Source organism: Epinephelus lanceolatus, chromosome 22 (assembly GCF_041903045.1).
Source record: "Epinephelus lanceolatus isolate andai-2023 chromosome 22, ASM4190304v1, whole genome shotgun sequence".
Taxonomy (NCBI): Eukaryota; Metazoa; Chordata; class Actinopteri; order Perciformes; family Serranidae; genus Epinephelus; species Epinephelus lanceolatus.
Window position 1 is genome coordinate 23,551,793 of NC_135755.1, and position 25,927 is coordinate 23,577,719.

At 41.5% G+C, this 25,927-nt stretch overlaps 2 protein-coding genes across 2 annotated transcripts; both read right to left on the reverse strand.

Annotated features, from left to right (window-relative positions):
* Positions 1–14,019: 14,019 nt before the first annotated feature.
* On the reverse strand, positions 14,020–19,345 carry lurap1l (leucine rich adaptor protein 1 like). The gene is made up of 2 exons (XM_033651611.2): positions 18,918–19,345; positions 14,020–15,546 (listed from the first exon to the last, which is right to left on the reverse strand). The coding sequence occupies exons 1-2, from the start codon at positions 19,134–19,136 to the stop codon at positions 15,157–15,159; spliced, it is 609 nt and encodes a 202-aa protein (XP_033507502.1). The 5' UTR covers positions 19,137–19,345; the 3' UTR covers positions 14,020–15,156.
* A 249-nt stretch (positions 19,346–19,594) lies between these two features.
* On the reverse strand, positions 19,595–24,618 carry LOC117272632 (5,6-dihydroxyindole-2-carboxylic acid oxidase-like). The gene is made up of 7 exons (XM_033651610.2): positions 24,067–24,618; positions 23,332–23,654; positions 21,769–21,973; positions 21,499–21,666; positions 21,243–21,422; positions 21,017–21,163; positions 19,595–20,908 (listed from the first exon to the last, which is right to left on the reverse strand). The coding sequence occupies exons 1-7, from the start codon at positions 24,419–24,421 to the stop codon at positions 20,721–20,723; spliced, it is 1,566 nt and encodes a 521-aa protein (XP_033507501.1). The 5' UTR covers positions 24,422–24,618; the 3' UTR covers positions 19,595–20,720.
* Between the last annotated feature and the right edge of the window lie 1,309 nt (positions 24,619–25,927).

Sequence of the window (25,927 nt, forward strand, 5' to 3'; positions counted from 1 at the left end):
CCTTAAGACATGCTCATGTTTAACCCAAACAATGTGTCATGTGACTGCAGTTGGTTCAGATTGAGGTCGGAATACGTTCTCACCACAAACGAACCGCACCAGAGTTCATTTGTAACCAGACAGAGACCACCTCTTCAACAACATCTCAGTTCGGTTGTTTTGGTGGTGCATATCCGAGCACAATTGCTGTGTTCACACCTGCCTAAACGGACCGCACATAAACTTGAGTTCGATTGAACTGAACCAAACAGGGCAGGTGTGAAAGCACCTTAAAACTAAATGTGGACTAAATGTTTAATTTCGAGTGCAAAATTGGTGCTTGAGCATGCAGGATCACATTCTTTGGAAACAAAATTTACTTACTAGCTTTTCCAGGGATTCTGACTGTACCTCACAGTGATCTCTACTTCGATTCCGCTTTGGGGAACTTTCTAGTCATTTTGCTTTTCTCCCACATTTCCAGTATCTTCTACTGTCTATCTCCACTTGTTACTACGACACATGCAGTTGAACGTTCCAGAAAAAGCTGGCAAGTGAACCTCAAATTTATATATTTTTTAATCCAAGCCCTTACAAGCAGTTTGTAAATGGCAGTCCACGTTTTTAATAATTTCTATTGCTAGATCTCTGTAAGGTTATACTAGTGTAAAAGGTTTAGAACTTTTACATGCAAGTACAAATGGATGAGGAAATGCTCCTGAGAGCCATTAGCAGAGTAATTCACAGCTGAGTGCATTCACAGTTTTAAGGCCAAGAAATCCACCTTGCTCCTCCAGCGCTTTTACCCTATTCTCAATCTGCACGATCATCTGTCTTCATTAGCCTCTTAGCAAGTACAACATTCTCACCCATAAGGCCGCAGCACTCAGGGAAGGTGAAGGCAGAACATCTACTCATCTGACTACATGAGCAGACAAGCTGTCAGTGAGTACCGCACCAGTGATTCAAGTGATGATCTGTGCAGAGGCAATCATTAACTCAAGCTGCCAGTGGCCTGAACTCTTTAAGGTCAGTTTTAAAGCTGACGTCACCTTGGCTGGCCTGTACTGTACCACTGACCCTGCATTTACGAACTCTGAAAACCCACCAAAGCGGTATCATAGAAAATATCTGTACCACTGGTGTTTAAAAAAAGACAGTAGGTGGACATCACTGTAATACACTGCTGTAACTCCGCCCCACTAGCAGCAGTCTCCTGAGTCCTATCAGTAACAGCCTGCTAAGAGGCTTTACTCCCCCCAGCACAAAGAGCTGTCTGTTAGGCCAGGGAGGCATCCCAGGAGTCAGCCGAGACAGGTGGCTATCCCCACAGGGTATGTATGTGGGGGCTGGGAGCTGAATGCTGGAGTAATCGGAGACAAGTCAAGACAAAAAGTACGGTGTTATTTCAGCGGTGTGGGTTTCCAACTGTTGAATGTCTGGGTTAAATGTTTGGAGACAAGGAACACTACAGCAAAGGAGGAAAAATAACAAAAGTATTCTATTTTCATCTCAAATGTCTATACCAGCAGCCTGGACACATAAAAACAGAAGCATTTTGATTGTCTGAGAGCATGCCAATTAGAGACTGTACAAAAATTATTTGTGGGATGGAGTATTTATGTTTTATTTCAGTTTCTCCCTTGAAAAATTGAACGCAAAAAACCCAAACCCAACAGTTGTTCTCACCTTCACAAAAAAAGTATCATACGAAGTGAGTCAATATACACTAGCCTACTAATTCTGTAGTAGGAATCACTGTTTGCTTCGCTGCTTTTTATTTATTTATTTTTTTAAATTGAATGACTAGAAAATTCACAATTTTGTTATGTTACCCATGAACTGACAGTTGCTAACTCATTTTAATGTGCAGTTGGTGGCTATGTGAAATTATTGTTCCATTAAGATACACTTATAATGGGGTTTATATTGTTTTATATTGGGGTACATCGTTAGTTATTTTAGTTGTGATAAAACGGGTTGAACCAATTCAATGTTGTATTATTCTGACATGTTGGTGGGAGGTCAGGGTCCCCGCAGGTATTGCTGAGTAACCTGCAAAAAGTTGGGCAAGGGGTAAAAAATACATGGTTATAGGCATGGGTAAAAATGAGCTAATCACAGGTGCCTGAGCTGGTGCCTGTCCTTGTGGAAGCTGACAAAATATGTAGAGGATGTTTAGTAAAACATCATTTCAGACTGATGATGCAACTGACTGATAGCAACGAGACACTTCCTTTGAATATGTGGGCATACAATTACTGCAAAATTCGTTATCTTTTTGTCACTTTGCATTACACCAACAACAAGTAGGAGCTGACTAAATGAATGCTTTGCACATTGGAATGGGACATTATGTCACGCAAAACGGCATAACAGTGTGTTTAATCACGGTTGTGGGACTTAAATTAGCAGGTCGAGGCTGGTCTAGATTTCAAATGGAGATAATCATGTGTCATAAGGCGGAAGTGCTGGTTTTATCTTGTCTGTATGTTTTTATATTTTGTTGGGCTTTTATATGTTGCTGTGTTTTATCTTGGATGTTTTTATTGTGCTTGGTTTTACTGTTTTTATTCGCATGCTTTTATTTTATAATCCTTTGGGTGTTGCGATTTTAGTAACTTTTACTTCATTCGTGCTAAATACCTGCACCTGGCAGAAAAGTCTTTTACAGATGGACAATGCAGCCATCCAACAAGACAAGACTGGACAAGACAGTTGGATAACAACCAATGATGTGGCGGAGAGGAGGGCGTAAGCAATGACAGCACGGAAATAAAGAAGCCAGGTGTGTTGGATCGAGGAGAACAGCCAGAGGGGAACAACCTGAGAGGACGGTCTGAGGGGAGCACCAAAACTGGAGCAGAGGAAGCGTGAAGGAAGCAGCACCAGGGGACAGCATCAAAACGACACTGCTTCGGAAACAGCATGGCAGTCGGCAGTCCATTCAGGAGTGGTCTGCCAAGAGAAGCCCATGCAGAGGAGCGACCAGTGGCCACAGCACTGTGGCACATAATAGCTACCGGGCAAAATTGAGAGCTCTGCCCAACTGAATATCCGCCACCTTGATTTGAGGGTAGCGGGTAATGGTGCTGTAGACGACTGACTGCTGGCTGTCTTTCCCAACAGGTTGCCTGTGGATGCGTGGACTTCCAATGCGGAGTAGTGGAGCCACGGTGTCACGACGCCATTTTGGATAGTCTGCTACCAGATAACCCTACTTAACCCTAGATAGTTAAGTGTTTTTAATCCTCGAGCTGCTTCCACAGACATTTTTAAGAACACTTTTACATGGCTTTTTATATTGTTTTTAGTAAATAGTATTTTAACTTATTGTCTACACCACGAGTGAGTTCATCAGGCAATCAGGCATATGGTTCAGCCCCTTCCCCACCCCAATAATTTTCGTATAGTCCCTAACATAAATAGATACGTTGATGAAAATTTATGATTTAGCGCTCTTGATTGATTGTCTTTGCATCCATGAAGGAGATGATTTGTTAAACACAGTAATGATATGATACCTTGTAAATCAGGTATCATATCAAAGATCAAAATTAGGAAACACTCTCCAACTTCCCTCCACATTTACACCCTGACACTAAATCCACTTTTCTTTTGCATGCAAACTTTCAGATAGATGGAGCCTGACAGTAATTAAACCTTCCAAAATTACACTTCTGTGGTGGAGACCATCCAAATCCTGCTCCAGAAGAAATGATCTTGTGTTTTCACTGAAGCTCCAGCTTTGAATGAGGAGGCTTTGAGAAGCTGCCAAGGAAACCATGCCAGTTTTGCATCCTAATCCGCTCAGATATTAGAGGTCCTTTACCTCTTAAACCAAAGCACTTCAGTGAAATCTTCCAGGTCCTGTTACACCAGGTTTCAGATTCAGAGTAGGGTTTTAGTATCAAGGTTTGAGGTTTGAACTGGGATTGCCCTGGGAGCATTTATTTTATCACCCATCGTTGCAACCAGGCAGAAAAAGAGGAATTTATATTGGGTCAAGACGAGAAGTGAACAGTGAATCCCAATTTGTGTCAGATTTTGGCAAACCCTGGCCGAAGGGACTGACAAGAACTGCTTTGTCTATTTGTCAGTGTGGAATGAAACTCGGATTGTGGAAACACATATCATGCTGATCTGATTATTTATAGATCTGAGAACGAGCGGAAATTACTCAGTGATACAACAAAAAGCAGACGACAGCTAAGAATGTGTCTTGATAAGCTACGAAAGGATTATACAGACATTTTGGTTTCTAATATTTGGTACACAAAAATGATAATATTTGATAAGCTGCAAGTTTTTATTTCTGCAAAGACTTTACAAAACTAATTCCACAACAGGACATCAGACAGTTACTAGCACTTACAACAGTGCCATGAGAGGACCATGGGAAGACATTTATGAGGGAGTGCACTATTTGTTCTTTCCCAAGAGGATCACATCTCTTTCCCAGGACGGATGACAGTTTATGAGAGAGTGCAGACAGAACGACTGGAAAAATGGAATCCCATAGTGACAAGAAAGCTGCGATACTCTTGTGTACAGTAATAAAGACAGAAGAGCAAATTCAAAGAAAGATCCACAACTCAAACAAGCAGAAAATAACAGATTGCAGGAAGGACTTGAAGAGCTTGAGGCAACAGTAACTGAATTAAGAAATTCCTCAAAAGAATTCTTTGAGCCTTGAGAAAAAAGAAGAAAAATACTTGGAGTAAACACAACAAACATGATCTATGACAGCTATTTTCTTTTGCTGGCAGTCTTTCACTTAAAATCTCACTTGTCTTTTGAATTAAATTATACTGGCTCACATGGGAAAAATGCAAATATGCACCAGTTAAAATAATACAATAATACCTGGCAGAGGAAAAAAAAAAACATGAGCTAATATGTAGCAGATAGGTAGAGTCTCCAGACTACTTCACTACAAAGTCATCAGATCGTTTCTTGACCTCTACAGGTCAATCAATTGTAATGCTTTCCTGTTGACCCCAAACTGCCCTCATCTGACCTGAATGAGTGTCAAGGGAATTACAAAGCAGTCATCCGCAGGAAGGCATTTTTTCAACCATATTTGCCAACCAAGGAGTATTCCCAGCTCTGCTCTTTTAACGACACAGGGTCATCTTGTTGCCTGGAAACACTTGAAAAGACTTTTGACCTTTTGGCTACACGTGGTCTGTTGTTGACAGTTTCTCATCCACACTAGTTAAAGCCAGAGGAGAAATAATCAACGTGAGAGCATCTTAATAGGGCTGTTTTTGTCAATTTTAGAGGAATGTTTGTCTTGTTTCACATAACCAATCAAATCAACCCAATTGCCAGAACAAATGTTGGCCTTGTACATCTCCGTAAACCCTGGATGTGTAATATTTGTAGTGGATATGTTGAAATTTTATGTATTTTTACATTTCAACAGTGCTGTGGTTACCATGTGGTTCTGTTTAGGTAACACCCAGTTTTGGTGGCACAGTCGCTCTCAGAAATGCTACCAGTGTCTCGCTACAAAAGGATATTTTGGTGGCAAACTTGCCCCTGGAAATGCTGCTGATGCCTCGCTGAAAAACATTCGGTTTTGGTGCCACAATCACTGCTGAATATGCTGCTGATGTCTCACTGAAACACACCCAGTTCTGGTGCCACAAGTGTAGCTGGAAATGCTGGCGAAGTCTTGCAAAAAAAAAAACACCTTGTTTTGGTGGCACAAGTGCCGCCAGAAATGTCACTGATTTCTTGCTGAAAAACACCATTTTGGTGCCACAATTTCAGCTGGAAATGCTGTCAATGTCTCACTAAAAAACACCTACTATTGGTAGCACAATGCTGCCAGAAATGCTGCCGGTTTCTTGCTATAAAAAACAATTTTGCAAACTTGCCCCTGGAAATGCTGTTGATGCCTCGCTGAAAAACACCCAGGTTTGGTGCCAAAATCACTGCTGAATATGCTGCTGATGTCTCACTAAAAACACCCACTTTTGGTCCCGCAATTGTAGCTGAAAATGCTACAAATGTCTCACTAAATAACACCCACTTTTGGTGGCATAATCACCACAAGAAATGTCGCTGATGTCTTGCTGAAAAACACATTTTTTGGTGCTACATTTGCAGTGTTTGTGCCACAACCGCAGCTGGAAATGCTGCCCAAGTCTCACTATAAAACGGCCAGTTTTGGTAGCACCGTTCCCGCTGGAAATGCTGCCAATGTCTCACTAAAACATCCAGTTTTGGATAATCGCATAATCGCCACCAGAAATGTTGCTCAAAAACACAGTTTTGGTGCTACAGAAATCCTGCCAATGTCTTGTTAAAAAACACCCAGTTTTGGTATCACAATCACTGCTAGCAATGCTGCTGATGCCTTGCTAAAGAGCACCTTGTCATGGCACAATCGCTGCTAGAAATGCCACAGATGTCTCCCTATGAATTCCCTCAAAACAACCGTTTTTGTTATTTGCTGATCTCAAACAGTGTTCTCCAGCTTAGCAGCCATCTCATCTAAGTCTCACACCATCCACCACCCCCTTTACCTCCCACTGACAAAGTCAGCTCAGATACATGTAAACAGAACTACTTTAGAAACCTCGATATGATATGCATGAAATGTACAACTAAAATGTATCCATAGTTTGCAGAAACGTACAATGCCAGTATTTCTTCTGGTGACTGGGCTGATAAAATACATGGCTATCCCAAATAGAAATTTACAATCTCGCTGCAAAAATTCATACAGACTGTAACCTCCATAAGCTTCAAAGCAACCACAATAACATGTATTTCTCTTTCATGACTCACAACTTGGCTGTCAAAGAGCAAAGCAAAAAGTTCAAAAGCTCTGGCGGGGTCAGTGCCTTCTGTAGAAGTCCCTTTGATTCCTAATATAGTCACGGAAAGGCTTACTGGCCCGGATAGAAAGAGAAAAGGGGAGTGAAAAAAGGGGGGATCAAATGGGATAGAGGATTGTTTTGTTCTCTCTGCTCTATCTGTTGAAGGTTCCTGGCTGATGTAGCCTGCTGTTTAATCTCAGCTGGCTCAACAGCTCGGTAGTGTGGTCAGGAAAAAGGCACCCAATACAGGGAGCCATCAAACACAGGCAGGGTGTCAAGAGGGTGACTCAACAGATTCGAAAGTAAAAAGAGCAGTGAATGGAAGATGGGTTGAGAGAACACTGGAAGTACTAAACTGAGTCTGAGCTACATCTATTTTGTGAATGAAGATGACTCACGTGTAATAATGAACCCACTTCTATGATTGAACCTGTTCATTATAATGTTATGTGCTCATCATGATGCCTTTACCTGCACTATTCAGGTTATATAAATAGTAATGTCTTAAACTGTGCTGACTGCAAGAATGATGTCAGTAAAATGACTGATATTCAGTGTAAAGGTTTCACTCGTTAGTGACTAATGATGACTAATTGGCCCATCCTTATTTCCTGGCATGAATGGGAATGCATCTTACTAGTTGGGAGATATGTTGACATTAGTGGTGGTCACAGATCATAACTGGTTCCACCAGTTTGTGCTTTCAATAGAAAATGATTTCACAACCAGCTGCTGATTGTGTCGGCATCACTGCATAATTAAATGAACAGTTCTGTGTGGTGGAGCTTTGAAATGTTGAAACACCGTTTTCATTTTTCAAGGCCAAGAGTTTCTTGTCTTATCCTTCTCTCTTATATCAGCACTGGGTTGCTTGAGATATTTAGAAATCAATTACTTTTTGTGCGTCCTTACTTAGTTGGTTTCAAACTTGTCACATTGTTTTCACGTTGCCATTTCATACATTATTAAACAATAAAGGTTATAGATGCTTTGAAACATGTCGTAGTCAAAAAGCTTGTCATGTATAAATTGGTTGCTAACTTAAATCAACCACTGTACATAAACAGGAAGTCACTACGACCAAACATAATAGTTTAGGGTGGCGACAACAATATATTGTTTGTAAATGTGGATATGACTTTGTTATATTTACATTTGCATATAGAGTTAATAGTGTTCAATAGTGTTAGAGCTAACTTTATTAGCATTTTTGTAACATTTTGTAATTTGAGCTTTGTTGTGTTATATATGCAAAATGTGGTTTAAAATCTTCTCAGCTCACATCATTATTAAACAGCATCTGAAATAAGTGTGAGCATATCTATTTCCATATTTTTCTTATTACCTATAGTGCTATTTATCAGTCTAGATTGGTTTGGTGTGAGGTGCTAAGTGGTAAGTTGGATGCCAAGGCTACTGTATGTAGTCAGGCAGGCTGCATATCACATCAAAAGCATAGATCTATGCATTAATGATATGAAAGAGATAAATGTAAGTCAGACAAATTGAGTTTAAATTCAGATTCTTTATTTTTTTAAAGCGTAATGCAGTGGGTAGGGAGGCTGGGGTGCGGATGGGAGGGGGTGCGGCCGCACCCCCCGCACCCCTAGTTCCAATGTCTACGCAGCAATGTTCCTTTTCATAAATCCTGACCCAGTTACTCAAGATAATCCACAGACCTTGTCAGCACAATTTCTTGTGGGAACTATTTTCTTTGTACCGAACTACACCAGCCAACCAATTTTACAGTGCAGAAGGAAGCGTGCATCTACTCATGGACAGAGGGTTCATGCCCGTGACAACATGATATGTAAACATTAATGGTGTCCCCCACTCCAGAGCTGTATTTTTAGCTGGCTAAATGGTGGTAAGCGAGTAGTCGATGCATACGTCCTTCTGCATGGTCATACGATTAGCGGGTGTTGTTCGGTATAAAGAAAATAGTTCCTACAAGAAACTGCGCCAACAAGGTCTGTGGATTATCTTGAGTAACCAGGTCATAATTTCTGGAAACAGACACTGATGTTGGATTTTCTAATGTTTTTGTTTGTTTGTTTTTTGGCGCTTTGAGCACCACAAGCTGTGTGCCATTTAGTTCTATTGTATTCAAAAGAAGGCAGACATCTCTACAGCCAACATCTCCAGCATTTGAAAATTCACACTAAAACAATCTGGACTGATAAATAGCACTACACGTAAAGGAATAACATGCAATTTTAAATTTTGGGGTGAACTGTCCCTTTAAATTTAGTGACGCATAGGTCTCCACTTAGTAAACACTTAAAATATGATTGGGTTAAGTTTGAAGGTGCAAATACTGTGAGCGAGCCAGTGTCTGATAAATTTTCATGAGCACTAAAAGGTAAAGTGTGGAGCTGCAATATAAACAAATCTACGGATGACTAAGCAAGCACAACACTAAAGACTGTGGCAATTCAAATGTAGTTTGTTACATCCCATGAGATTCCTGAATACAAGAAGAAAAATGGCCCAGAACACGGGTCTCATGGGATGATTTGTAATCTTTACAGCTGTTAATATATGTGATAAATAATCAAGCGCTCCTTTGTGAATATATGGTGATTAAAAATAACCCCATGGACTATGGATGGAATGCAGCCTGACCAGCCTGGAGGAGAAATATGTTCTCAGGGCCGGCCGCTCTCTGTATTTGGGTTTGTCAGATGTTTTCTGTGTAATGTTTACAGAAGCTTCCAAAGGGTGCTCTTTCTAAATCTCAGCTGAGCTAATTTATGAGAGCAGTGGCAGCCATTGTTAATGTTTAATATGTGCACTGACTTAAACAGTGTCTTGTCTCCTCTTCTGCGTATGGTAACAGTGGTTCCCAGGAGCGCAGACGCTCAACAAAGCTCCAAAGAAGTGATTCACAGATCCACAGCTTGGCAGAAAGCCAATCAAGAGCTCCTTTTGGTTTTTATTTCCCCAAAACGGATGCTTTCCTAACATAAAGGGTCAACACATATGACTTCCCCTTATGTAATAATCTAATCAGCATGAAGTATTTGCTCGATCAGAAGTTGAGCGCTATCATTGTGTCAGCAGTGCGGAAAATCTCATGTGAAGCACAGCATTAGGGCTGTGGCTAACCTTGACATTCATTAAGTATTTTTCCTAGACGAAACAAGATATTCATGCTATGGGAGAGGCCTTATTAAGTTTTCCAGGGCTTCATAAATCTCCCAACATGGAGCTACTCGTGCCTGGGAATGCAATAAGGCTGACATAGTCAATCTAATGTGCTACATCCATCACAAGCATTAGCATGACTGCATAGCATACAGAGCCATCACCAACATTCGTTCCTAAGTCCACCGTGTTAAGATTTACACTCTATAATACAACAAAGATGTTTATAGAGTTCTCCAGTATATTCAAAGTTGAACTGTGAAACAAACCAGAAGCCCAGAGAGAGAATCCCTAATTGAACAGGAATAAAGAAACTTGACAATTGTGTATGTTTACTTGGCATCTGTGGCTTCCTGTCTGAGGGGTCCACTGTGTCTCTGGCTCTTTTGATCCCCCCCCCTAAAACCTACTCCAGTAACCCATATCCTGTATCCTCATTTGGTAGCATGGTGACAGTTTCCCAGATACCAGACAGGATTGGTTTCCCTTCATCTTGTGGCACAAGCCCAACCCTAGTGTCTAATTTGCTAATGGATCCCTGCTGGAAGCTGCTGTCTCCACTGTACACCAGTGTAATTATTTGTGCTCAAGTGAAGTAACTGAGGACTAACTAACAGAATAAATAAATAAATCATTGTTCTGCACTCTGCTCCCAAACTCAGGGGACTGCAGCTGATTTTTGCCTTTATTTGCTCTTCACATAGCCTTGGTGTCATTCACCCGAAGAACTAGGTGAGTAATGCTGCGGACACAAGAACTGACAAACTTTGAGTAACTTCACTTGACTGTGATGTCATTTTCTCCTGTTGCCTGATCATTAAAGTTCATTGTAACATTTTGGTTGCCTAAAAGTCTTGTTCAGCATTTAGTTATATTAACAGACCTTCTAACGCCTCGTTTCCACAGTGTTTTGTTTTGTGTCCATATTTCGGAAAAAGTTAATGGTGTTTGCCCCTAGAGTTTGACGCAAGGAAATTCATCGTTTTTGGGGGGCTTTTTGCCTTTATTGGACAGGACAGTGTGAAATGGGCAGAGAGAGAGAGAGAGTCGGGGGACGACATGCAGCGAGGCATTGCCTCTATACATGGGGTGCCAGCACTATCCACTAAGCTACCGACGCCCCAGGAAATTCATCTTTATATAGATGGACAAAAATACCACCACAGACATGGCAGAACAGTATTCTTTTGTGTGTTTGTTGTGTGTTTTTCACTGTCCAATAGAGAGACAAAAACAGGACCTATAAGGCGTGCCGCATTTTTGTGAAATATTTTGTTAATGGACCTTTGATGCAATATGCACGCACTCTATGTTACACAGCAAGCACGGTAGCAATGTTAGCTAGCTAAACATACCCTTGAACTTTTCACTGACAAAAATATGTATAAAGCTGCATTGCATTCATCAATCTGTTAGCTAATTTGTTTTTATGCTAACTTCCTGTGGCACAGTGCATATGGTCTGTCTGAATCTGATGCAAAAATTGAGCATAGCATTAGTTGAGGCAGAACACGACAACGGCTAACATCCTGGCTACATCAGCTCAAACAGCCAATCAAATGGTGGATCAGCTGGTAGATGACATGATTCCTTTCTATGCAACCAATTGGCAAATCTCATTCAGGGCACCCTATTTGAACTGCTTTAGTCTTCCTACTATTGCTGCTTTCTCTGCAACCCACTTTGCAACCCGTCTCCATCCCAGCTCCTCCTTTTTATATTGTGTCTAACTTATCAATGTCATTTATGTATGTCATTGATACTGGCTGTCCTGTTCCCAGGGGTCTTTGCTGCTGTTCTCCCTGCCTTAGGCTTTCCATGTAGGCGCATGGGCGCTCTGCCTCAGGCTTTTCACATATGCACATGGAAGGGCAGAGAGGTGTGTTCTCTCTACCTTAGGCTTTCTGCGTAGGTCTAGAAAAGGCGGAGAGGCCCCAGAACATGGCCATAATGCCAAATATAATACTGCAAATGGAAATTAAGTTTTATTTGACGAAAGTGGTCCTGACTGAAGTTTATTTTTTTCAACGTACTTGAAGCAAATTCTGGACCAAAAAAAATAAAAACGCAATGAGGAGTTTCGCAAACACATCAGAAACCACGGAGGTTGTCACAAAAACAAATTGACTTCTGGTTGACTTCCAGAGTCAGATAAGTACATTTTGTTTTAATAGTTTAAGCCATTATTTGCTAGCAAAAATTGGCATTAGCAATAATATTATCACGATAAACATAGCTGTAAATGCAACATGCTAACGTAGCTTTCAGCTTTAGGGTTATCTACACCCTGACATATAAATATGGTCACTTATGTCTCCAAATACCAAGATGGCACCGGCCAAAATGCCACAGTCAAGGGTTCAAAATGGGAGTCCACATGGGTGGCAGCACGGTGGAAATGTTCATTATTTTCTCAGGTCTGTGATTTTCTCTCACATTTTCTAAATGGGACAATTACATGGTGCTATGTACTTCCTTTTCGCTAGGAAGGAGGAAACATTTAGGTTTAAGCTTACAGCTGGAACAAAAAAAGTACATTTTCAAATGTGACTGGATAGTTTGATGAAAGACAGCACTTGTCTTCTCTACAAAGCCTGGGTCAATTGGCTCTCCCTTTCATGTAGGAAATGTACACTTATAAGGAAAGAGGAAGGCCCAAAAGGCAACTCTGTTTATGTGTAGTGTGCCATGTAGCTCAGAGGAATTTTGACTCAGAGACCTATTACAACATAAACCTGCAGAACCTGTTCTGTGCATCCAATTATTTCAAGGCCACCAGCTCTAGTCTCAACATTTTCCCCTAGGGGATATTAGCTATCAGTCAGTCATGACATGGTTACATTTGTTAAGACAAGAAATTTCGGGAAGTTGGGAGAACTTTATGTATTTTTAATTGAATTGCTGACAAGGAGGTCATGCTGCCATTCACAAGGCTCTTTGGTTTACTAGCCTCAGCCTGGTTCAGCTTGACAGGGAGCTTAAGCTTGCCAAAGCCTCTGGGTGGTAGAGATAAGGAAAGGCAGCATAAAACCAAATAAAGCTGCTTTGCACTTGGAGTGAGACAAAGTTACAAGTGTGCTTAATGTGCCTGGATAAAGCGATTATATCTGTCTGGAACTAATTTAACACCAGAAGTGTCTTTTGTGTACCAACTCGTTACGTTGTGCATTTTATATTACGCAAGAAGACTGTCACACATTCAGCAAACATCCACAGTCATCCATGACTCCATGGATGCTAGCTTCAAATAAAATGAGATGCTAACATGAGACAGCTCTGTGGACAAAGAAAATAATTGAAGACTAATCCTACAAGGCAGTGTTTCCAAAACCAAGTCCTGATGTCAGCTCCCAGTCTGAGAACTACTGAAGTACTGTGCCCCATGGCCACTCATTCACTCGCAAGCCAAAGAGACCAAGGTTCTCATCTTTCCTATAATGACTTTCCCTGTATACCCTGTCTGGAACTTCAATTATCACATGAAAGATAAGAAGCTAGTGAGATGCGTAAAAATGAACATAGCAAACCATCAAATATTCAGCATGGCTGGCATTTCAATTCTGTCTCACTTCTGATAGGTGCTATTTTCAAATAACTTCAGTCCAAATATTTCGCCCATAATAGACACTAATGAGCTTTTGGTAATGTGATTCCTCATATATGATAACACTTGTATGCCATTCTAAGTATTATACAAAATGGCATTCCTCTGCTAATAGCTTGGGGAATTTAAGGGGCTCAAGTGAGCAACAATTTGCCAAATTTAGAATCATCTTCCTGGTTTTGTGTTTTATCAAAAGAAAGTGACAGGGAGTGACAAAGCAAATTAATGAGGGTAATTTTCCATGCCACATTACTCAGGGCACCACGAAGTCCGACAGCATTACTATGGCATTTTTTTTTTTTATCTTAAATTTACCAAAAAAGGAAACGACCACAATGTTCACTTTCCATCTCATTAAGACTCCATCACGAGGTCGGTAAACTGTTCTTTTGTTTCTAAAAATGACACAACCCATACCGTTTTTTTTGTTTGTTTGCATGAACGACCTACACAATGTGAGCAGGAGGAAAATCACAATATATTATTTCATTTCCACAACAAATTCAACAAAAATCAATAAAAACATTTTTTTCTTTCAAAAGCAGGCAGCACAAAATACAAATGTCAAACAAATCAACATAAAGCTAAAACAACAAAGTTATGTACAGTGATGTATAGCTCTCGTTAAACCTTTTTTTTTCTGACAGCATAATTTAAATGTGCCCACGAAGCAAATGTGTTTCCCATATGTTCACCCTTAACAAATCTCCCATCTGGTATTAACGGGGTTTTGCTTCAGGCCTAAATTATCTATAAGACAATCAAATAGCTTTGGTTTTCAGTCAAGCATCTGTGCTTTGAATGTGCTACTAATCTCTTGAGTGGATGTGGAAGTTCTACTATTGCAGAGTATGGTTTAGCTCACGAACTTCCCTCAGTCAAAACACTGAAGTAAAAATCATTAAAAGCTTAACATTTATAGTAGGTGGTGCTCGGAATTTGGCATGGAAGTAAATTGCACTTGTTTTAACACTTAAACTTGCCACTTTAAACAGTTTACCCTCTTGAATCACTCAGCATTAAATGTCCAATTTTCCAAATGGCTGCTAAATCCTAATCTACTCCTTCATTTAGATCAGCTGATTGTGGCTGACCTAACACAAAGTTGAAGTTGAATTTTCCACAGATAAAGAAGGAACTTTAAAGTTCAGCTCATGTTGCTACTTTTACTAACCCCTTCTTCAGTGATTTTAGGCTAAGAATACTCTTACCATGAAGACAAACTGCTGAGGTACTGAACAACTCCACAATAAATACATATTTTATATCAAAACAGAGCACCTTTTCAATTCAGTTGACCTGTATGATAAAATATTAAGACATGAAGCAGTGTTAATGTTTTCACTTGCATTTTGTGTGACATTAAGTGGCAATGGTTTACTGAGGTGTGTTCAATCCACAATGTAAGGAAGCTGGTTTCAAGGTGAAAAGTAACAGGAGTCATTTGGTAAGTCTGCTATAATGAGAAAAATGTTAAGTATGTGGGAAAAATTTTTGACAACTGTGTTAATTTGTCAAAGTGAAGAACACATTTTAAAAAATCTGTCTTCACATAATATCTCAGTAGTCTCTGTAACCACATTTAGCTTATCATTATCCAAAGCAGTAGTATTCATCTGATTCCACCCTGAGTTTCAGTGGCGATTTGCTGAAACCATTGCCATCAATAACCGTTTTATCCACAAAACAGTCAAGATCCGTGGGTGAAGGATTGTCTGAGAGGTCCTCTGCTAGAGTGTCCAGGTAACTACCCACAGACAGACTATCTAACCCGTCACTGTTAGCATCATTCAAGCTGTTGAGGCTGCCTCGCAGTGAGGTACCGTCCTGGCTGTCTGACAGGCTGTACAAGCTGCCCGTCAGGCTGCCATCTTGGCTGGCCACGCCGCCTTTGTCTTCTATCATCCAACGGATGGACTCGATGCCTTCGTTGATTGACATAAGCTGCTGCATCAGCTTCACATCGATGGCTCGCAGATGTGCCTGTGAGTTGGAGAAAAACATCACGGTCAGGTCTTGGTACTTGAGAATGATGCAGCATTTAAAGGCATAGTTCAGTATCTTGGAGAAGGTGGTTATTTGCTTTCTCACAGAGAGTTAGATGAGAAGATCAATACTCCTCTCACATCTGTATATTATATACAAGTCCACAGCAAACGGAGGTTGGCCTAGCTCCATCTGAAGGAAATAAAATGTCCAAAATGGGACCCCTAAAACTCACTAATCAACACATAAAACAAAAATGTGTTGTTTTGCAAGAGACTATTTTTTGGCCAGGAGCAGTAACTTCCTAGAGTTTGGGTGTTACTGTGACATAAAACCTTGAAATTAGTTAACGCTCCAATACTTCCAGTTCCCTTGTACAGAAAGCAGTGGGTTCCTTAAATGGGTTTTGGGTTTAAATGCCCAAAATAAGGTGGCTGGTTGACACAAGCCTTAGAGACTTTGCCCTATTACCTAAAATACTTCACGATGCTTGTAAATTTTGAAGCCTTTCCGTGTCTTAAAAAACATGGTTGCTCAGTGGCTAATTGAGACTACAGAGCATCATCACACTGAAGATGGCTTTACAGCCTCTTTGTGTTGATGAAGTCAAGCGACCGTTGTTTGTTTAAAGCATAACTTTAGCTTTTTGCTTCTGGCAATTGCATTTATGCTTTAAAGATTATAACAGTGGTGTTTATTTGTTAAGATTATCTCACGAACAAAACGTGCAAGAATCATAAACATTTGTTTTCCACAGGGCTTATTTTCTGCCATTGTCCAAGATCCAATGGGAAAATACCACTGGCTTTTTGTCAAGGGAACCGGGACGATATTAACTTATGTGGTGGCCAACAAATAAACATCCCTGCAGCACTCTATTGCCAGGAGACTCTGAAGTCATCGTGCCTTTCCACTAAATTGTTATACTAAGCTTAACTACCCCAGTGCTGGCTGTAGCCTTATATTAAACAAATGGATACGACAATGGCTTCAGTCTACTCAGAACTACTCTGTACTCTACTGTAAATCTGCTCCTTTAACATAGCTACTATGAGTTAGTACAATGAAAGTACCATCAAAGTGAATATAATACAAAACCAGAACTATAGCCATTACTAACCATTGTTAGCATTAAGGTTCAAAGTTCATTCTAGACTTTGGAAATAGCTGTTGAGAAAATAATCTCACCACAAGGTTAATCAAGTAGCTATTCGGAGCTTTCGATCATATAGCAAGGATTTAATTGGCAGTTTGGACCTTGGCTTTTTAGCAAACAAGGATGCAAAAGCTGAAAGTGCCCAGAAAACAATAGAAATTTAAAGATCGACCATTCTTTAACAACTCTGCAGTCTCCTACTGCTGAAGATCATGTGATATGAAGGAAAGCTCCAGATCAGCCACTAAATGAACCTTGTGGTGAGACTTTTTCCCTAAACAATTGTTTGCATTCTTACGTCCTCGCATGGCCAGAACACTATGTGCTGTTTTGTTTAGACTACAAGGCTTTGTTGTGAACAAAGAGCCTTAACTATGTGGCACCCGAAAAAGAACTTGCACCACTCGTGTAACAGCACAGCCAGGAAACAGTGTGTATCCAGGATTGTGAACGCTACACAGTATGGCCATTGATTTAACTCCCTGTCATGACAAACCATGCCATTGACTGGGGGGGGGGAGTGGACAGCCTATGGGGTCACTGGAAGGGATTCCCCCTGTGTCTAACAGGGTGACCAACAGCTGTAACAGCCTGCTACATTCAAAATGCAGCGAGGCAGATGAAGGCACACGGGGCTGGTACAGTGTTCCAGACAGCTGGCTTGATACAACAGCCTTTCTTTGGAGTGGATTTGCAACCAGCCACACTGCTGCTGGTGTGTTTGCTTTGTGAGCATTACCACACGCTGTATACACACATGGAAGCCAAGCAGATGGAGTAATATTGCGATTTAAGTCCAAGCAGCTATCTCATGTTTATAAGATGGCACTAGTGGGTTGGTATCACAAAATGAGTTTGGGAAACACAATTAGTTCTGCATAATTTTCTCTGTACTAGATACTAACACTGAACCTACAACACCATGTTTAATTTGTCAAATGAAACCGATAAGAGCTGGTCACTAACCTTTCCAGAGTTCATTTGCTCTTTCGACAGGCAGTAGATTATTTCAGCCTCTGAATAATGTAAACATCTAGCTAAACACTACGATGCCAAAAGTGTGTGTGTGTGCATCTACCAGACTTGTGCGCACCAAAACATAGCAGTCTGATTGGATTAGTGATTAAGCTGTGAGGGGAGACACAAAAACAGGGAGGCCCAAGGTGGCCCACATTCAAAACGAGCTGTCTAACAGTAAGAGGCCACTAAAGGCATTACACTAAATTCATTTTTGAAAGTTAATTAGTTTCTTTTTTCATATTGGCACAACTAAATGATGGCATGGCTGTCAGGTTGCAACGCAAGTGAATTAAACCAAAGTATGGCTTGTTACATTTGAAAATACAAAATGTGCTACTTAAGGATCTCAATTGCTAGCATAAGCCTATCAACAGAAACTCTCTGGGCGATCAGTCAGCCTGCTGGCCATGACACAGCTCTACTACAGTCTGTAAAACTCGGTCAACAAGGCCATCTGCTCAGGAGTCCTAATACCTTTCATGACCTTACTTAAAAAAAGGGGGGGGGGGGTTGCTTTGACTCTGGATCTCACAAAGCCTCAGTCTAACAAGCATAGCATTAGAAAATAATTCAATTATAAGTGCTGGTAGTTGATATTGAAGTCATGAGAAGGTAATTACTCAGGCACAGTTGATTCTCACCACATACTTTGAATAATAAGAGACAAGGGGGGGGGTGCTCCCTGAGGTGAGGAGGCTTTATCAACAAAGGGTCTGTGCTGACTGCAGTGTGCAGGTGTGAATGGCTCTCACCTACTGACCGGTTTCTTTATAACTCAATAAGGCCCAACACCCATCAGTGGAACTTTGCATTTAACAATATGTAGATATGTAACCTCTTTTGCATCTTGTGAATGCATTTCCTGCGAGCTCTGGGTTGGTTAGCAACAAATGTGATACAGCAGAGAGAGCATAAGTTGAACTTTCCTAACATTTTGAGTATGCAGAATAGGTATTAACTAACTTGTGTAGCGTTATTTAGTCTTATATTCCATACATTTGTTTGTAGATAAATTAACAGCATGGGCAACTATGCAGTTAGTGTACTAGCTTGTAATTACAACTTTAAATTAGCCAAACCTATATTTCTCAGCTGTGTCGCAGTAGCCATATGGTTATTAACAGTTGGCATATTTCTCTTAGTTACTGTAAAGACTTATTGAGTTTTATTTGATACAGAAAAATATGCTTACCATCTCTTGTTTCAGGAATAGCATTTTGCTCTCCAGTCTTTTCAAGTCCGCATTATTAGCATACAGTTTGCGGGTGACTAAATGCGGCGTTGCCGACTTCTCGAGCTTGTCGTGATGCTTTCCTCCCGCGAGCGACCTAAAGAGACTGTCCGGGACTTTCAGCCCTAATTTAGTCTCTATATCCTTCAACTCAGGTAGGACGTTGTTATCTTCCTCCATTGTAGGCTCTCAGAAAGATGATTTTCTCTGGGTGAAATAGGAGCAGGCAGAGGAGTGAATGACACAGCCGCGAGTTGTCGGGGAGACGCGCGCGAGCTCTAGCCAACGGCAGAAAGTTGCGACGAGCGCGTGCGGTACACAACTTTGTCCTGCACGCTCACGGGATAAAGTGACGAGCCAAAAACACCTCACACCGCTGTTAAACCAGCAGACCTCCCATTCAAGCTGCTGACCAGTAGAGAGAGAGTTGCACGACAACGTGCTCTCCGTGGACCCTCCCACGGGGAGCTTCCTCTGAAACCTGACACCAGACAGGTGAAGTGACACCGGTGGTGAGGAAACACGAATACTGTACACATGGGAATGCATTTTTAGGAGCTTAAGGAGCACGCTGTCCCCAATAACATACAATGAGCAAGATATGTTGTGTTTTGTGTTACATATAAATATATTCTGGGGGAGTTTGGTAATGTTTTAATCACACTAAAGTGCACAGATGAGCTCCAGGGTCAGTGTAAAGTCCAACAAACTACTGTGCAGGCAACACATTTAATCATTTAAATAATTTGGCATGCACCCCGATCCAACAGCATTCTGGCATAAAAGTATACATGTAAAAACAGAATATCATTAATAACCATTTTACACACATTTTGTTCAAAATAAAAGAAAAAAAGATGGATCTGAATTACAACCTGTTAACAATGCATTTTTTTCTTTTTACGTCTCCATTCATTAATCATACATCAGGTTATTCCTAGTGTATCATTATAAACAAAAGCCGAACAACCCCCCTTCAAGTGTGATTTACCAAGGACATGCAGAGTTTCAGACACTGAACTATTGCACCCCCTTGTGGTCGTTACGGCTCTGTTAGTAGGCAGTGCATTTTCTAATTCCTAATACTTTATCTCTATGATGCCATTGTGTAACTAAACTGTGAAGTGAGATCAACACATAAAGTCTTATAGACTATAAACATGGTAGAACTTCTATAACTTTTAATTATCTTGCAGATATTAGTTTTGTACTACTCCATTACTTTAAATGTGTTCATTAAGGTACAGAACTTGTTCATCTATTATCAGAATCTATGTTCTTTACACCTGATCTCCTTACTAGTGAAACATCAGACAGTAAACTACAGAGGGCATCACTGCTGATACTGACATTTAAAAGCCCTGACCACAGTCACAGTTTAGCACCACCTGGTGGCATCACTATCACACCAACACTCCAGCTGTCCACGTTCACTTTATTTAAACACATTTTCAAACTGTCCCACAATCTGAAAATTTCAATGATTGAATCACTGCAATCTTTGCAAAACCAAACTCGTAAAAAGTATCTTTTCCAGTACAAAAATGCATCTTCACATATGCATTATTTGTGAAGAGAAATGAACTACATCAGCTTTGTTATAGGGGGCATGAATGCAGCCAAAAGATTACTTCCTATGACGCTGTAGCATTCAGGATCTACACATGCTCTCCACTGAGAACAGATTCAGGCTTAACATACTGCATAGCTGTGTCACAGTAAAAAGTAAAGAGAAGACAGAGGCTCATGTTTGAACACCGGAACTTATACTACAGATTGGCTTTTGTCAGCGTCGTAGCGCTGGTACTGCTCCCCGAGCAGAGGCTGGTGGCCTTCCATCTTGTAGGACCTGGCGCGCACGGCACATGTGGTGGCGGCAAAAATCACTGCGACGACGATGAGGGCAGAGACTATTGCCATGGTGATGATTTCAGTCATGGTGAAAGGTTGACCTAGAAAGATGGAAGAGGATGATTACTACCTTTGTTGTCTGGATTTATTTAAAGGCAGGACTGAAAGCAGAGCAACAAAAATGTGAGAGGACAGGACAAATTGGACACCTGGCCATTCAGCTTCGTAAGAGTAACCGAGATTTTCAGGTGCGGTCACAAACATCTCAGCGTTCGTCACTGGAGGCCAGAAAGGCACCATGTTGTAGCCTCTGTTGTGACCAATGGGGGCGTTCTCTTCAGGATACAGAGTCGAATCTGAAAGGAAATACTAGACGTTAGCCTAAAAGCTAATCATGCTAACAGTAAAACAGGTGATTATGTTCTTTTTTAAAACCTGGATTGTGTCTCCTCAACCATTCGTCAAATATAGCGTCGGTGTAGGTGTGGAGCAGGACGAAGATGGGGTCATTGGGTGAGAGGTGAGTCTGTCCCCCTGTCCCATTCAGGAACAGATGGGCCAGGTTGTGGAGGCTCCTCACCACCGGGTCATAGTTCCCCTTGGGGGCGCTGTAGCCTGCAAAAACAACATGGAAACATGTAGAAACCCTGTGTGACAGAGACGATGAGAAAACTAAACACCTTTTACTTACCTTCAATAGTGTTCCTGAAGCTTTCAGAGGAGGTGGAGTAGAAGGGTGGTGTGTCAAAAGCGTTAACCTGCAGACAGTCCGCCACATCCTGGGGCTCTGGGAGACGCTGGACCATTGGCCTGTTGACATTTCCTGCTGGGTTCCGTCTGATGGGAGAAGTCTCAGTGCCTGGAAGGAGACAGGAAGAAAGAACCGGATACAATGGACTTTAATTTCTCTGCACTGTTAAATCATTAGGGTCTTTAACATGGGGATTAACAATAGTCCTACTGTTGCAGATGGTTCCCAGTGTGTCGTAGTCCTCCACACTCTCACATATGACCCTCCACTGGGCGAAGATGGAGTTGGTGCTCAGGGAATTCATGTCAAAGCTGCTCCTGGCTCCCATCAGGTCATCTGTGCAGATGTCACATGTGTTCCCACCGATGGCAAAGTTCCAGTAGGGCAGAGCGAAGGAGGGGTCTTGCAGCATGTCCTGGTTGTGTGACAGAAATAAACGGAAGGATGACAGGGGTTGGAGTTTGTTTAGATCAAGCCTAGGAGTTTGCTCAAGGCTTTGTTTTATTATGCCGGTGATAATGTACCCCCATCCTCTTAGGTAATGTGAGACTATCCTTTAAGTCTCATTTGGTAATGGAGTCATAAGCTCAGAATAAATTGGTTATCATTTTCACACACTGTGATTTGCTTTAAAGACTGGCGATGACAATATCTCTTTGCCATGCATGAATAAATCTGAAAATTGGTTCTCTAAAAGCCTTTGTGGAAACAATTTTAGGGTCGCTAATCACTTAATGTGAAATATATAATATTTCTACATGAGGAGACAAATTGAGAATGCACATGCAGCCAGGGAGCAGGAAGGAGATTAGAATAAAGTGAGGATGGATCTGGAAATGGTGCAACTTTCTGGAAAGACAGACATTTTTTTAGAAGCTGCAGCAGGATGCTCATCATTTGAGATAAATACAACACATAAGCTATAATATATATGATTTAATTGGAGTGGGACAAGAGAGCTGGAACATTTTTTAGTTGTCTCAATGCATAATGACTTGAAAATTAAGCACTCTCTCCAACTTCGCATGTCTTTCAGTGAGCATATGCAACAGAGTAGAAACAATGAGTGATTAATTAGGGAGCACAGCTTAACCATAAACCTACACAAGACACGGAGAGCGTTTCTCTCCACACAGCAGCTTTAATTTCTGTGCTGTGTACACTTAAAAACGTGGGTAATTGTTAACCACTGGATGGATAAAATAATTACAGTTGCAGTTTAATAACCCCTCACACAAAAGCTCCATTTAAAGCTGTGGGTGTTTTCTCCACACTATCTCTACATTGATGGTGTGCTGATCAAACTGAATTTAAAACGCTTAAAATCACATTTTGCATGCTGCTCGCCCATGAGGGCGTGAAATTGCATTGGCAGTTATGGTTTCTTCACCAGTACAGTTGTGGGGAAACACATTAGGTAGAACAAATAAGAGTAAAGTAGAATTTTGGACAGAGATGTAAGTGGCGGATCTTCCAATAAGCAATGTAGGGGCCACCCAACATAAGGGATCCATATTCTCATAGTTTGTTGATGTTATTTGTTAGCTATGTTGTTTATTGTGCTGACCTCTTACTAGCTCTTGTTTTTGTTAGTAATACACATAATAACCAGGCACCAGAGGAAGCTTGCCTAGGGGCCAAATGTGCTCATTCTAGCACTGGTAAATTAAAAATGAGAAGAAACAGTCAGATTTTATCTTAAAATGCACCATCAGATTGTGTAAACACATCGCCATTACTCAAACTGTCACCCCTCTTGATACAGTATCCTACCTGCATGTCTCTCTCCAGCTGCAACAGGTGGTACCTGTGCCATGTGACAAAACCGGGCCCCTCGTGCGAGAAGTCCACTCCCCCGAAGCTGGCCTGCCCCGCGCCTAGGAACGTCTTGCTGACCGAGTAGTAGTGTGTCCACACGAAGTAATTGTAGATGGTGATGTTCTCGAACTGCACGGTGTTGCCGTCAGGTCCAAAAATCTCCGGGTAGCGCCGCGTGGCGATCACCAGGTCCGGGTGCACCGTGCGCTTGGCCCGGTCCAGCGCGTTCACGAACGCACGCTTCTCCTCCGCGCTGAGCTGCATCACGTTTCTTCTTACTGGGGGATTATAGCGGGAGGGAAAGTGGATTAACGCCATCAGTCATGCGTTAATTGGGGATCAGTTTTTAATGACTGAGAAAAGAAGTACAGAAATGTGCCTAACAGGCAGTGTTAATGACAGTTTTGATCAATTATGTAATCAAATGCCTCTTTTTCTGACTGTCAGGGCTGAAACTTTCAAATGCATATCAGCTTGCTTCATGGGATCCTAATTTGAATTAATGTTGAAAAAAATATCTGGTTTTGCTGTATAAAAATGGTTAAATAGACATTAAATGTGCCACTGAGCAACATCCCTCCCAATTCCAGATTTGCCAGCTATGACCTCTCCTAGCTCCAGATAAGTTAATATTCAATAAACCATCATATCTAAATATGTCCCCAGACTCCCCCAAGGACGCGCACTTACCGACAGAAACTCGCTGGTCACAGTTGGGCCCCGTCCATCCGTGTCTGCACCGGCCGCAGTTATAGCCGCTGAAGTTCCCGTTACATTGACAGGTACGGTTGAAGAAACGCACGGGCCATCGCTCCCGATCATCCCGTCCGTCGTGCGGGTACTGAGGGCCGTGCGGGCGCGCGTCCGCCGAGATGGACACACACTGTCCGCGCCCCGTGCTGGAGCCACACGGGTCGTTGTCGAGTCCAGAGGGCGACGGGCAGCACTGTCCACTCCTGAGTCCTTCGGGTGTCACACACTCCCTGGGGAACTGGGCGCTCACGACCACCGCGCCCACAAGCACCAAAACACAGCCCTGCCACATTATCCAAAAAGACGGTTGCCAGATTTTACGCACGGCTGATTTGGAGTCAGTTGTACCGATTGATGCCACCTGTAAATATACACTTGGTCTAACTCTTTATCCAAAATGAATGTGCATCACTTCTACACAGCAGGACTGGTTTTCTCTGTCAACAAAGTGTGTGTAAAGCTTCCCCTTCCATGCGCCCAGGCCCCTGCTTCTATTTCCCCCCAAATCAGTGAACCGTTGACCTTAAATACCGGATTAGCGCATGACTACCCGGATTTGACTCCCGCGTGATGCCATCACATAACATCATATTTCCTACTGGGGATGGAGGGAGAGAGGGTGGTGTGATCCCTCATGCATAGCCTTATTCTTCTCAAACCTCACTGGACTTCTGCAGTCACCAACACTGAATGTGAGGAAGTCTAATTAAATACAAAATTGTTTCAGATTAAAACACAAATTATGATGAAGGAGCAGGCCTACCCATAAACTTTAATGTGTGTACATGGACTGCAAGGTTTCATCATGCCTTTACGAGCACTATATGAAAATTAATTTGTTATGAAGTGGTAGCCTTTTGCAAACGGAGCCCCTGGCACACAGGCATTTGCGGAATTGAAATGATCAGCTGGGTGCTGAAACCAAGATCAGAAATACAATGTGGATCTTGTTTATTTTATCAACTACTGCACTTGTAAACTCTCAAGTTTGTCTGATGAAGAAAATCAAACAGAAACTCAAATATTGAATATCCTGATTGTCCCAGTGTATTAAATAAATTCCTCCCACTGTATAAACTGCCTGGGTCTAATCTTGAAAAGTGTCACAGGTTGTGAGGGTGATCATATTGCGGGTCACTTGACTTCTCAAGAAGGCGTTTCTCTCTCTCCACCTCCCTCTTCTTCCCCCAGCCTTAAGGCTGCTTGTGCTGCCAAAAGCATGTGAGACATGGAGGCATGAAGGGCATTTATTCTACAAACACACGTCTTCTAGGAATGCAGGATTTTTTCTGTGATTTTTATGTTTCAAATCAAAGTGAATCGGATGCAATTTAATGAAAAGATCTTTCAAACATCCACTTCATCAGTTAAAAGCACTTAGGGGTGTAAAATGATTTGCAGTGGAAACATTTGTAAAAGCAGGCATGTTTGACAAGGTTTGCATTAACAAACAATCTCAAACTAAAGGCATGCTCGAGATTTTACACTTCCATTAAGATAGAAGACTTGCTAGAAACGGGATTATCAAAAAGGAATGGTGGGAGCAATTTAATTTGGTAGGAAAAGGACTTTTTTGGAAGTACATACAGATAAGAAGCTGTATTATGTCAAAGTCCTACAATATAACTGAAAACATAATTAAAAACCATCTCAAATTACCACCAGAATTGTATAAAGTAACCAACTCCCTCCTGCGTCATATGTCTCTTAATGTGAAATTGCTGTGGCAAAGGGATATTGGGGAAGAAACTGATGGTGACAGATGGTCTAAAATTGTGTCAGGCTGTGGTAAATATGT